The following is a 13,053-nucleotide window of genomic DNA, read 5'->3' on the forward strand; positions in this document are numbered from 1 at the left end:
AATTTTGAGAAGAATTAAAGGAGAGAGATAATTTTATGAAGAAAAAAAATTATATAAGGACTAGTTTGACTAATTTTTAAAATTTAAGGGATGAAAATGACTTACGTTTGAACTTTCAAGGACTATTTTGACTAATAGAAAACTTTTTTATGTCAAGTAACACGTGACATGCCACGTGTCACTGACCTGTCACGTGGCGTGCCACGTGTCACTGTTCTGCCACGTGGCGTGTCACGTCATCATGCCACATGGCACTTAACGTGACACGTCATCATTCAATTGACGGAAGGACTAATTTGACTAACAGTTTATCTTTCAGGGACTAATTTGATTAAGAAAATCATTCAGGGACGAAAATGAATATCGCGTGATCTTTGAGGGACGAATTTGAGCATTAACCCCTTCTTCTTCTTTCCTTTTTCTTTTGCAGAAACACTCTCTTTCTCTTATTTTTTTTTATTTTATAATTTTTTTGTTATGGATAATTTGGTCCACAATTTTAATATTTAAGTAAAAAGGACGATTTTAAAATTTGGTTTTAAATCTAATGAAAAAAATTACGACCTATACTTTAAAGACTAAAATTGTATTTAACCAAAAAAAATAAAAAATAATTTGTATCTTTTATTACTGTCTTTGTATCTTTTTTTATAAGATAGACACAAAATACACTAATTTTATCTTTTTAAATATATTAAACATAATTTTATATCTCTATATTTCTCTTTCAGTATCCCATATTTATAAACAAACGCAGCCTATATAATTTTTTTTTCCCTTCCTCCAACATGTAAATAGTGAAGGATTTATTTGTCAGTAAAAAGATATAATGCATCAGGAGCGTGGGCTAAAAGGGGGAAAGGCAGAAACGATCAAACGAAGAATGAAAAACTGTTCCTCGGGTTTACCACCATCGCGTGCTCCACTCCACCACTCTCAGCCAACAAGCACTAAACAAACCAAACGAAACAAATCAAAACAAACCCCTTCCCCCAGCACCACCGCCACACCAATCCCCCTACGACGTCGTTTCTTCTTCCCCAAATACTCATAAAAAACACACACTCACACAGCCAAACACGGTCTTCCTTGAATGGGCAATTGCGGCACCAGAGAAGAATCCGCAGTAGTTTCCAATGCTCAAGGTCCTTTCTCAGATCTACTCTTAATTCCTAACCCAATTCATTATCCCTCACATGCACACACTTAATCTTAATTTTACATAATTAACCCTCTCTCTAATTAACCGTACCTTCTGTTTTTCAGTTCAGCAGCTCCAGGCGTCGTCCTTGAGCTCCAGGAACGCCGGCGCCGGCGCCGGTGACAGGAAGCACAGCCGCTCGGTGTCGGATCTGAGCGAGTCTTGCTCCACGCCGCGCCACTACAACATCGAAGACGTGAGGAACAACACGCTGCTCTACACGCACGTGATCGCGTTCACGCTCTACGAGCTTGAGACGATCACCAAGAGTTTTCGCTCCGATTATATTCTCGGAGAGGGAGGGTTTGGGACTGTGTATAAGGGGTACATTGATGAGAATGTGAGGGTTGGGCTCAAGTCGCTGCCCGTAGCGGTTAAGGTTTTGAACAAGGAAGGGCTTCAGGGACACCGAGAATGGCTTGTATGTTTGCCAATTGCAATTGCATTGTGTTATATTGAATTGCATTGTAGTGTATTTCTTGTTAAATTTGTTTAATGTAGTTGTTAGTTAATTAGGGTTGGTTTGATTCACTTGCTGATCATGGCTTAATGTTTGATTCCGTATGTTGCTCTATAAGTGCTCATTGACTTTGGATTGGGGTGAAGGAATGTGAGCCATTACATAAACCTAAATCATTGTGAACTGAGAAACTTGTTGTTTGGGGTTATTTGTTGTTCTTTACTTTTTATGGTAATTGTTTTTGTGTTGGTTGTTTGATTGATGACTTGGTTGTTGATGTTGTGGTGGTGTTGTTGCAGACGGAAGTGAATTTTCTAGGGCAGCTTAGGCATCCTAATCTGGTGAAGTTGATAGGGTACTGCTGTGAGGATGACCACAGGCTGCTTGTGTACGAGTTCATGTTTCGAGGAAGTCTGGAAAATCACCTATTCCGAAGTATGCAAACTTCTTCTCTAATCCCTTTGGATTTGATGTTCTTGTAGTTGAGTAAGGAAAATATAGTAAGAGGAAGACCAATCCAATTAGAAGATAGTGTGGAATTTTTGCCTTTAGACGAATTTTATTATACTTCATGATGAATTTAAGCCATTGAGCATATTACTCTCAAAATGCATAAAATACAAAGTGGATATTCTGCTACACTTTGGGGCAGGTCAAAGTCATTTTAGATTCCAAGATATGCATTGGGACCCACACATGCTGTAGACTGGTTATACATGCTGGCTTTGGGGAGCTATACATTGTTTCTAATTTAAGTATTAAGACTTGCCTAATGTGTTTCTAGTCTAGAAATGATAGTTTTTGGGAACTTCATGTTGTGTCTGCCATTTGGTATGGCTTTGAGATGTCATGTGAGTTATATCTTGTTCCCATTGTTTGTTGGATTATCTTGATGCTTGCTAGGGTAGTTTTGAGACAGTATAGAAGTTGTATGTATACTCTGAGGAACTTCATTTTTGCTTCCTGTTTCATACTTTATAAACTTGCATTTTTAATCTGTATTTAAACTTGTGATTATATTAGAATAGCATTTCTCTCTGCTTTGGCTGGTTTTTATGAAAATCTTTTGATTCACTATACAACAAAAGACAAGACTACTTGAGTTTTTCTAAATCTTGCTTCATTAGTAGTTGTGATTTGTGAAGAAAAGAATTCTACTTATACTTAAATAATAAATAGTTTATTTGCTAAAACTATTCCAAGTTCCTTGTGTGTTTTTCCAACTCAATTTGATATGACCTTTCCTGAGGCTTCCAGAGGCAACTATCCCTTTACCATGGGCTACAAGAATGATGATTGCTCTAGGAGCTGCCAAAGGGCTTGCCTTTCTGCACAATGCTGAAAGGCCAGTAATCTACCGTGACTTTAAAACGTCTAATATATTATTGGACTCTGTAAGTTTCTATTGTTTTAACTTGATTAATGTTTCTACTACGGCCGTGCATTAATGGATTTTTCCTTCACTTGGTCTTATCAATAACTACAGGACTATACGGCCAAGCTTTCTGATTTTGGTCTAGCAAAAGCAGGACCACAAGGGGATGAAACCCATGTATCTACCCGAGTCATGGGTACATATGGTTATGCTGCCCCCGAATATGTAATGACTGGTATGATCTCAATTTTGCAAACATGCTCAATTTGCAAGTAATCCATTTGTTTAAGCTCGAACATTTAGAAGTATATCAGCTCACATGTGATGCGAGAGTTAGCTAGGCTGGTGTACTGTGGGTTGGGTAAAAGACAGTTAAATGCTGGTCCCCTTTTTCAGGACATGGCCTTAGGTATATAGCAAATTAATATGCAACTCTTACTATCTTTCTTGGGCTTAGCGGCTTAACCGATAGGAACATGTCCGTTTATCCGGGGATTAGATATAAAACGGTTCCTGTTTCTGGTCTCCTGGAATTCATGTTTTTATCTTTGCATGTCATTATTGGTTCAGTACGTACAATCTTGAAATACCCCAATTGTTATCATGGCTAGAAAACAATTTATATTATCATCTTTAATTTAACTCAAATTATTTTTTCCTATTTTATTTTTGTCGTTTACTACAGCAGGTTCTAATATACTACTGTCGCCCACAGTTCAAACTGGTTGTGATGGCTTGCATGTAGACATTGAGCATGTTTCATAAATCATAATATACTTCTGAGCTTAATACAAGTTGAGCATTCTTGCATATGTTTGTGTGGATACAGTTCTAATAAGGCATATTTGAAAATTGTCAGGCCACTTGACAGCTAGGAGTGATGTGTATAGCTTTGGGGTTGTTCTTTTGGAGCTTTTGACGGGAAGGAAATCTGTTGACAAGACAAGACCTGGGAAGGAACAGAGCTTAGTAGATTGGGCACGGCCAAAGCTTAATGACAAGCGCAAACTCCTGCAAATAATTGATCCTAGATTGGAAAACCAATATTCAGTGAGAGCTGCACAGAAAGCATGTAGCTTGGCATACTATTGTTTGAGTCAAAATCCGAAAGCCAGACCACTAATGAGCGATGTGGTCGAGACATTGGAGCCCTTACAAAGTTCAAGTATAGGTGCCGGTGAAGTTTCATTAACCGGCTCAAATAGTGTAAGCACAGGGCACTTTCCGATGACCAAAATCTCCGACTACCGAATGCGTCCCAAGTTCTCAAACAATGTTGGTCCTGGTGCTGCTTGCCGGTCTCCTAACCCTAGCTGCTCGCCGGGTGCTGCAGCAGCATGCCGGGTAAGATAATCGCGTGCAATGTATCCCTTATTTGGTGTGCTTCTCAAATCTCCCCTTAATCTCGAGTTATTGATTGCCAAAAGTGTGGGTGGCTTCCATGTATTTATTGCTGCTTTGTACATGGTGTATGGTGATAAGAAGCCATGGTAGATAAATTTATCAATGGTTGGTCTTCTGTTCATCTCGATGCAAGTTATTGTGTGGAAAAATGTATGTATTTATAATCATCGAGGCATCAGAACTACTAATATAACTGGTTGCTCACAGCCTCATGTACATGGAGAGGTTGGAACTTAAGCAAGCAAGCTACCTGGTGAGAGATTATTAGGTAGATTGGCTGTAAGATAATCTTATCACATCTAACATGCCTCTACTGCAACCTCAGTTAGTTTGACTGCACTCTCCTGTTCTGCTTTTTTTTCAAGTGGCTTTTTTTTTTGTTGAAGAGGGAAAAAAAAAATAAAGACCAAGGTCATTTTCAAGCTTGCAAGGTTGTTTAGTTATGGCTGTCTTGCAAGAAATGTTAGCTTCTGCATTTGACAGCATCAATGTATATTTTACAATGTAAAAAGTATAAGTGTTGGTGCTGTGTTTGGGAAGTAGTTTTAAAATGTTTGAGCATTTTTCTTATTATTTCTACAAATATTTCACAAATACCTCGGCTGTGAAATTTTCAAATTTTTGCCATCAGAACATGTGTAAATAACCGATTTTTCTTCGAGTTAAATGCTACTATATAGCAACGCTGGTTTATCATACTTAATTTTCATTATAACATATATAAGGAAGATCTTTCATGCTTGCTAAAACGAGTTCAATGTATTATATTATAACTACAGTTGTCCAATGTAATGTAACATAAATATTATGGTATATAGAATTTCATCACAATGCGAGTATTAAAATCATAAAGCTCAACATAAAACAGGTAAAATGATAGACGGACCTTAATTTTTATTTTATTTTTTTCTGATGATTATTCAATAGAAATGGAAATGAACTATAATTCCAATATATCTTGTTCAATGAATATATCTTTACTAATTTATCAAACAAGAACAAAAGGAATTCGACCAAAGACGATCAATCCTCATAAAATTCACATACAGCAATAATACAAATGTAACATGTTATTAAAAAATCTAGGCGATAAATATAGATAAGAGACCAAAAACCAAAATAAAGTGAAAATGATAGCTTTGCTCAGCTTGAATCATAAAGTTGGATCGTTTTTCCAAACTAATTCAGCCAAGCCATGGTTTACTTAACCATGAATTTATTCGGAGATAATATTCATGGTTAATTAGAAACATATCACTGGCTAAATCAGTTTAGCAAATGATTAATCATATGCAGAGACCGCAATGTCCAATTATGGTCCAAACTGAACGATAGTACAGAACTATCATTTCATTTTACTAACAGAGAGAGAATAAAATCAGGCCTAAAAATTTACTAAGCTGCCATGTCTAATGCCGAGAACAATAGAAATCATTCAGTCTCCATGGACATGAGTCTTACTCTCGTAGTATCTCTTCTCACTCTCCCCCTTCTTTTCATTCCGTTTCTGAATCAAAGATAAAATAAAATAAAGCGGGTCAAAATAACTGAGAGCGCATTAGATAGGAAATCATGGCCAAAGGAACAAGAAAAGTTCAAAGAAAACCAGCTAACCATAACAGACATTCCACTGGATAATTTTCTTCCTATTCTTTGTATATTATGTCCTCTCATCCAAGGGTTGAGTTTAGAATGTCCACTTTTATGTTCAAATAAATTGTTTTCTTGAACCAATCAAGGATCTAACACTAGCTTCTTTTATTGGATAAAACCCACCAGTTCATCAGGGTTTATTACTAGGAATCCAAAGAATTCAGCTCAACTCATAGAAATCCAAAAAGGTTTAAGTATCTCAAAGGCTAATTTTTGCATTCTTATGGTTCGAACACAAAACACCCGATTTACTGGTCAAAACATCTAGCCATTTCAACGAACCCTATGTCGGTGATCTAGTCATTAACTAATTCACATTTTCCTTACTTTCTTTTTTATAAAAAGCTAATTCACTATACTTATCATTGACTATTTATAAATATGCTAACATTTGAACAAGAATTGAAAAGAAAAGAAATGTGATAATGATGATGCGCAATCAGACCTGGAATGCCTCGTGATTTGATACAATCCTTCTAATTATTGTAGTGGTTGTTATCCCTAAAGGACTAACCAAGACTCTGAAGATGCCCATGCTAATGGGAACAGCATATGGGTTGGATTCTTCCTGTACAAGAATCAATTTCACAGGAGTTAAGGAAAGTCGTGCTGCAGAAGAAGTATTAGTGCCTGTAATAAATATTGTAAATCCATTTGCAGAAGAAAAAATTACCTTCTGAAAATCATCGTTTTCCGCAATGGTTCCATGGACAACTAATGAGATGTTAAATGTTGTGATCTGCACTCAAGATTTGAGGAGTGTCACGCCAATCCAAGAATGCATAAATACTTAAAAAGCAAAACAAGAAACAGAATATATTATTGGAATATATACAAACAGAAACAAGCTAGAAATTATCACTAAATCTTGCTAGCATGCTTTTCAAATAGGAGAAAGACCAAGCTTAAGCTGGTCTCGACATTGTCACAAAGCCGCTATTATGTTACGAGTTTTGATCTATGATGACATCACATCAAAGCCTACATCATATCAAAGACCCTGAGCAATTACTTAGGAGTTTGATCCTTGATATATCCATTAATCATTACTAAATAGAGTTTTCAGCATGTGGTAAAGTGGATGCATGTATTATCCATAACTCAAGTGAATATCGTGACAGGGAGTTTGACAAATATATATATAAAGCTCCAGGTCTCCACCTTATCTCCTAATCTTCTTGGAGAATTACTCTAACAGTAACCGAAATAATGTCACAAAGGCTAGGCTCAGGTATATATCTAGACCATAATATCATTATGATATAACTCACCCTCCTACAAACACAATACTTGCACATGGCAATTGTGCAAAGTAGAAAGATTTAGAGAGTAAAAAACCATAGACAAGCGTACATAGCATCCCAAGCTCGCTCTCCCACATCCATTTTTACCGATGAATTGGGCATGGCTTGTTCAGTGAAATCTTCATTAGTCACTAGTATTGGTTAGCATAATGGCAAAATTAGAACATACTTTTACCACCTCATGGCTCAAGAACGGTTATTGCAGCAGGAAAGAAAGATCACAGCATGCAAAGTCAATAATAAGAATGAATTAACTAAACTAATACTAACCATATCCCTGGACACCTCCCACGGCGCACCGATTATAACTTCATCCACATAGCGGCATGCTAAAACACTTAAACTTCTTTCATGGAGATTCATGATAGGACGATGTGGTCCTCTAGTTTCACTATAAAACCAGTGTGGAAAAAAGTTAATAAAAAAGTATGTAAAACAATAAACATTAGTAGTATAAACATCAATGAGAATAGATACTTGGATTGTTTTATGTTGAATACATATTTATAGCTTTTTATTTGATGCAAAATAATGCTACTATAGGAATAGTTTATCTTTAGGAAATAAAATAAAACTGGGGAATAAAATTTATGAATGACAACAACCTGACTGTCTGATCAGTGTGTATTCCAACAAGAAGAAAATCTCCTAGTTCCCGAGCCAGCTTCAAGATCTATCAAACATAAAAGTGCAATGTCAAGCTGAAAAATCACACATTAACTTTGACACAGGCAGGTAACTGGAACAATATGAATGAATAACTTTCTAATAGATACATAACCATTCATGTACCTCTTATCTAATAGTTTAAGCTTTTGGGAAAGTGGTCTCATGACACTTTTCTGGAATAAATAGTACAACTCTTAAATGCATCACAATCATGTAAAAAAGAAAAAAGGCACACAAATGAAAAGTATGTCATTGTTAAACACTCACTCATAAACCCCATGAAAAGCTAAAGGCCTATTTAGTTTGGGAAAACATTTCTCTTTTCATTTCTCAGGTTTTTTATTTTCAGAATTTCGTGAAGAAAAAATGGAAATAGAAATGGAAATGTTTTATTGTTTATTCTACCTATTTATTTATACCAGTAAATGGTGCAGATGCAGGCCATACCAAATTTAGTCTGTAAAATGCATTAAGGAGGCAACCGGAAAAGGACATTTTGATTTTCTTAGAAGCCAATGGCATCAATTAATCCATATAGCTGACTCTGACTAGTGGTATATTCTAGTAGTTGGTAGTAGTGCGGTGGTAGCTACAATTATATATGGCCACAAAAGCAAGCACACAACAAAAAGGGTATCATATCAGTGTCAAAACATTTTAATATTGATTGCAGCAGATAATAGTTTAGTAAAGGCAACAAAATATTCGATTGAAAATAAAAAAAAAAAAACCCTAAAACAGGAAATTAAGCTACCTTCCACTCCATTGTTCTGACATAACATTTAACAGTGCATTGGTAAGCAATTATGTTGAGAAGGTAATATAAAGTTATAAACAATACCTCAACATGACCAGCATGAAAGAGATCAAAGGCTCCATCAATATATACAATGCGTGCATCAGGTCCCGGGCCCTGGTATAATAATCATGAATCAATATTACTGAAGCATGATGTAGATAAAAGACAGCTTGTCAAAATTATTTCAATACGGGGAAATACATCATATTAGAAATGGAGAGAAAACCTAATAGTGAAGGTTCAATCATAGCAGTAGATACATTTAAGAAATTGATCTTAGATTTTAAGCGCCTTGAATATGTTTCTGCTATCACCAGGTTCAAAATTATATCCTGCCCAATCTGCCATAATCCAAATTCTGTCTGACACAGGTATACCTAATTTCAATCCTGTGTCATTCCTTAATCCCTTTGCTACCTAATTAACAGCCAATTGGGACATACATTCGCCACTAACTTAATTCACAATAACCAGCTTGAATTACATTGTTAAAAATTTTTCCCCCCAAGGGTTTATCCAGTTGGTTGATTTCCTAACAGAAACAATTTCCTGCTCTTCCAAAACTTAGGTCTATTAAACAAGTGTAACGACACAAGCTAAATTAAATCCTCAAAAGTGATCAATTGAGCAGGAAACTAGCAAAGAATAATGAATTAGTTGACAGGTAAATTCTCAAACGCGTATTACGCGTACGGTTTCTTGCTTCAAACCGTGATTGGGGTTTACAAACAAAAAGGAAACATCCTCTCATGCTTATAAAGTATAAACTAACACCATGGGTTCAAAAATATGTGATTCAAGATTCAGAAAGTCTAAACAATTGGGAAATGACAGAGAGAAGGGGTAATGAAGTTGAAAATAAGCATATAAGTAGTCAAAAATCGGAATTGAAATTAAATGTACATACCCTTCCATTTGAGAACTGAACAATTCTACGAGATGTAGGCATAAATTGAGAAATACGAGTTCCACGATCTTCAAATTTGTGACTATGACCATGGCTGAACTGTCTTTGTAAAGAAGAGTGGTTAGGGTTGTCACTGGCAGACCTTTCTCTCGTACAGAGAAGCATACGACCTGGGTATAAAATTATTATATAACATCAGTTCTCCATTTTCCACAAGCACACGAAATTATTACGAGACAACACTGAAAAATAAATATAAGCACAAGGGAAAAATATAAGACAGGCAGGCTAAAGACTGAATATGCTCACAGGATGGGAACTTTCAACTGTACCAGATAGGAAGGAAAACCGACAAAAAGCACTGCTAGTTTTGTGAGAAAAGGTCAAAAGTTTTGATATCAAACTTCTAAGGGCGGAAATGCAGTTCAAAGAATAAAAATACGGTATGGAGGAAAACGACAAAACGTTAAAGCCTCAAAGGTCTGTTAATAAATATCATCAATTGATGAGTTGGCTTATTGCTATAACCAAACAAATCATCTCTTTGTAAACAGGGTTTCAACTGTTTGCCAAAATTCCATATTAAGCTTCAGGAGAATTGCATAAAAGTATTAAACCAGAGAAATTTTCCATAACTGCAACAACATAACAAGTAGAAATCCGGTATAAAATACTACCAAATGAAAGGGGGCACATCCATTTATATGGTTTATATAGTGAAAAATAAAACTTATTCAAGTTCTTTTTTTTTTAGAAAAAAAACAAAAGCAGCTATGGGAGGAAAAAATATCATCAGCGGTGATAAACAAACACAAGAACATCACATGCCAACCAAACATGACAAAGGACTTCACTTTAATAATTTCCATAAACTATATCAAACAAGATGTGCATGCCCAATTGCGCCAACTAAATAAGGAAGTCTTATACTACAAAGAAAAGTAAGCAAATCCTAACCAACGATATCAGTGCTAGAAACTCCTTCGGTGCGCTTTATCTGCTTGTAACGGCCAGCTTTCTTTGCATGAGCATAAGCATCAGTGCCGTCAGGAAGAATACAAGGATCGTCCCCGTGAATAATGTAATCTATATTGTACTCATTAAAGAGCTTCTTCATGAACTCCTCAGTTATGGCATATGGAGCATCAGTAATAACCTCATCAACCCACTTTACAGCATTCACCATAATCATCCTACAACACACATCAACACCTCATAATCCGAACAATAACAACAACAAAGCCTTATCCCTCTGGCTACATGGATCAAACCTCATAATCCAAACGCAGAACACAAAAGCAACCCCGCCAAAATAAATAAAGAAACAAAGAGATGCCATAACAACTATAACTAAGCATTGTCCCATAAGACAACTCAACTACTTGGATCAAACCGACATAACAACTGAATGCCAAAATTTCTGCATGGAAGTTAAAAAAACAGTAGCTAAACATATATTTGCCAAAACAAGTATCAGTGTATCATTGCAACTACAACTAAGCACGGTTTGTTAGATAATTCAACTACATAGATCAAATGCCAACACAGTGCTAGAATTGCTGCATGAATATTAAAAGAAATATCTAAACAAATATTTGTTATCACAAGTATCTCTGCAACTACAACTAAGCATTGTCCCATTAGATAATTCCAGTATATGTATCAGATGACAGAATACCATAATGCCAAAATTGCTGCATGGACATTAAAAATGTACATATAAAAAAAATAGCTAAACATATGTTTTCCTAAAAAACCACATTTTGATTAACTTATTCTACATTGCTTCCCTGATTCTTCTCATAAGAAAAAGGCAATCAAATCCAAACATATGATAAATCTAGAATCAAACAAAGAACACAACACAAAAATGACACAAGATAAATCAGCATGGCATGAATTGAGCTCCAAGAAGAAGATCAAAATCCTAGAAAAAAGTGAAAAAAGTTGTGACCTTTCTTCAAGAGGGGTGACAGGGGGACCCTTATTTGCAATGATTTCATCGTCGCTAACAACACCAACAACAAGCTCATCACCAAGAGCACGTGCCTGTCTAAGAGCATTGCAATGGCCATAATGCATCATATCAAAGCATCCATCCATGTACACCCTAATTGTCTTCTTCTTCCTCCTTCTCTTCCACAAACCAAGAGGCTCCAGATTCTTCTGAAGCCCTTCTGAAGACTGCAGCAATCCGTACAGTGACACACCAACGATCACGCCACCCACCAGAACCGTTGCAATGAACTTCGCCGTTGCGTTCTTCTGCATCATCACCGCCTCAAAAGAACCCATTTTTCTTTTTCCTTTTGGTTTCTCTCAGTTACTTTCTCCCATAAATGAAATTAAAACGAAGAAGGGAAGGTGGGTGCAAAATGAGGTTAGAAAAGTGGCCACCACACAGAATTTGGAATGCCAATTTTTTATTTTCAGCCAAATATATTCCGTTTTTGGTTTTAGAAAGAAGCTAGTAGCTTCTGCTTTTTCCCCTTTTTTGTGTCAAACCAACAAAGTTAGAACCTTTTGTGTTTTTGAATTCATATATTCTTTTGGACTTGTAGAATTCATAAAGTTTGTGTTTTTATTGGTATAAGGAAGATGGATTTGTTTTTCTTCTTGGGTCGGAAGCATTTAGTACGTTTATGTTTGTTGCAGAATATTGGGCCTTAAAGGCCCATTTAAGTCCAAAAATTGTATTGGGTTAATTTTTTGTTTTTTAACTGAGTACAAGTTTTCATTGGGCCTTTCTAGACGTTCATTTATTGCAAAATAATAAACGTTTTCAATAATTTATTATTCTCTTTTTAAGATACAATAATAAGTTGTTATTCTTGGATGAAATATACTTTTGGTCCTTACAAATATTGTTAGTTTTGGCTTTAGACTTTATGAAGAAAAAATATTAGTTCAAACATTTCAAAAACATTTAGTATTTTTTTATCCTTATAAAGTTTCATTTTAATATAAGTCTAAGTTTCATGATAAGTTATTTTCAAAAATATCAAACTATTATGTGAATTTATCTTAATAAAATTTATTATACTTTTTTAGTGACATAAAAAATATATCAATTTGGTGCAAGAACAAAAATTCAAACATTACAATAGTATAAACTTAAGACGTAATATCTTTTATAATAAGCATGTAATGCTACATGATCAACAAAATTTCTCTTCATATATTGTTAATTACTAGTATTTTTTTTGCCACGTATCCCCCAACTCGATAGGTCAAAAACTAATTCGTCGCATATCTGAGTTCCATTTAAGGGTCTACCGCTG

General features: G+C 35.5%; 2 protein-coding genes across 2 annotated transcripts; one reads left to right on the forward strand and one right to left on the reverse strand.

Moving 5' to 3' along the window:
* Positions 1–834: 834 nt before the first annotated feature.
* On the forward strand, positions 835–5,013 carry LOC107485419 (probable serine/threonine-protein kinase PBL8). Its single transcript, XM_016105952.3, has 6 exons — positions 835–1,145; positions 1,267–1,622; positions 1,961–2,096; positions 2,919–3,055; positions 3,148–3,271; positions 3,896–5,013. Exons 1-6 carry the CDS (start codon positions 1,094–1,096, stop codon positions 4,387–4,389), a joined length of 1,299 nt encoding a protein of 432 aa, XP_015961438.1. The 5' UTR covers positions 835–1,093; the 3' UTR covers positions 4,390–5,013.
* Positions 5,014–5,398: 385 nt separating this feature from the next.
* LOC107485420 (ethanolamine-phosphate cytidylyltransferase) lies at positions 5,399–12,203 on the reverse strand. The gene is made up of 9 exons (XM_016105954.3): positions 11,727–12,203; positions 10,730–10,965; positions 9,773–9,942; positions 8,908–8,979; positions 8,003–8,070; positions 7,668–7,788; positions 6,767–6,832; positions 6,539–6,661; positions 5,399–5,947 (listed from the first exon to the last, which is right to left on the reverse strand). The coding sequence occupies exons 1-9, from the start codon at positions 12,065–12,067 to the stop codon at positions 5,876–5,878; spliced, it is 1,269 nt and encodes a 422-aa protein (XP_015961440.1). The 5' UTR covers positions 12,068–12,203; the 3' UTR covers positions 5,399–5,875.
* Between the last annotated feature and the right edge of the window lie 850 nt (positions 12,204–13,053).

Source organism: Arachis duranensis, chromosome 4 (assembly GCF_000817695.3).
Source record: "Arachis duranensis cultivar V14167 chromosome 4, aradu.V14167.gnm2.J7QH, whole genome shotgun sequence".
NCBI lineage: Eukaryota > Viridiplantae > Streptophyta > Magnoliopsida > Fabales > Fabaceae > Arachis > Arachis duranensis.

Coding starts and splice junctions, on each gene's coding strand:
- LOC107485419 (XM_016105952.3), top strand. CDS start 1,094: ATGGGCAATTGCGGCACCAGAGAAGAATCCGCAGTAGTTTCCAATGCT. Junction 1,146..1,266: donor AGTAGTTTCCAATGCTCAAG/GTCCTTTCTCAG, acceptor TCTGTTTTTCAG/TTCAGCAGCTCCAGGCGTCG. Junction 1,623..1,960: donor AGGGACACCGAGAATGGCTT/GTATGTTTGCCA, acceptor GTGTTGTTGCAG/ACGGAAGTGAATTTTCTAGG.
- LOC107485420 (XM_016105954.3), bottom strand. CDS start 12,067: ATGGGTTCTTTTGAGGCGGTGATGATGCAGAAGAACGCAACGGCGAAG. Junction 9,943..10,729: donor TTCTAGCACTGATATCGTTG/GTTAGGATTTGC, acceptor TTTTATACCCAG/GTCGTATGCTTCTCTGTACG. Junction 5,948..6,538: donor CAAATCACGAGGCATTCCAG/GTCTGATTGCGC, acceptor TCTTTGATTCAG/AAACGGAATGAAAAGAAGGG.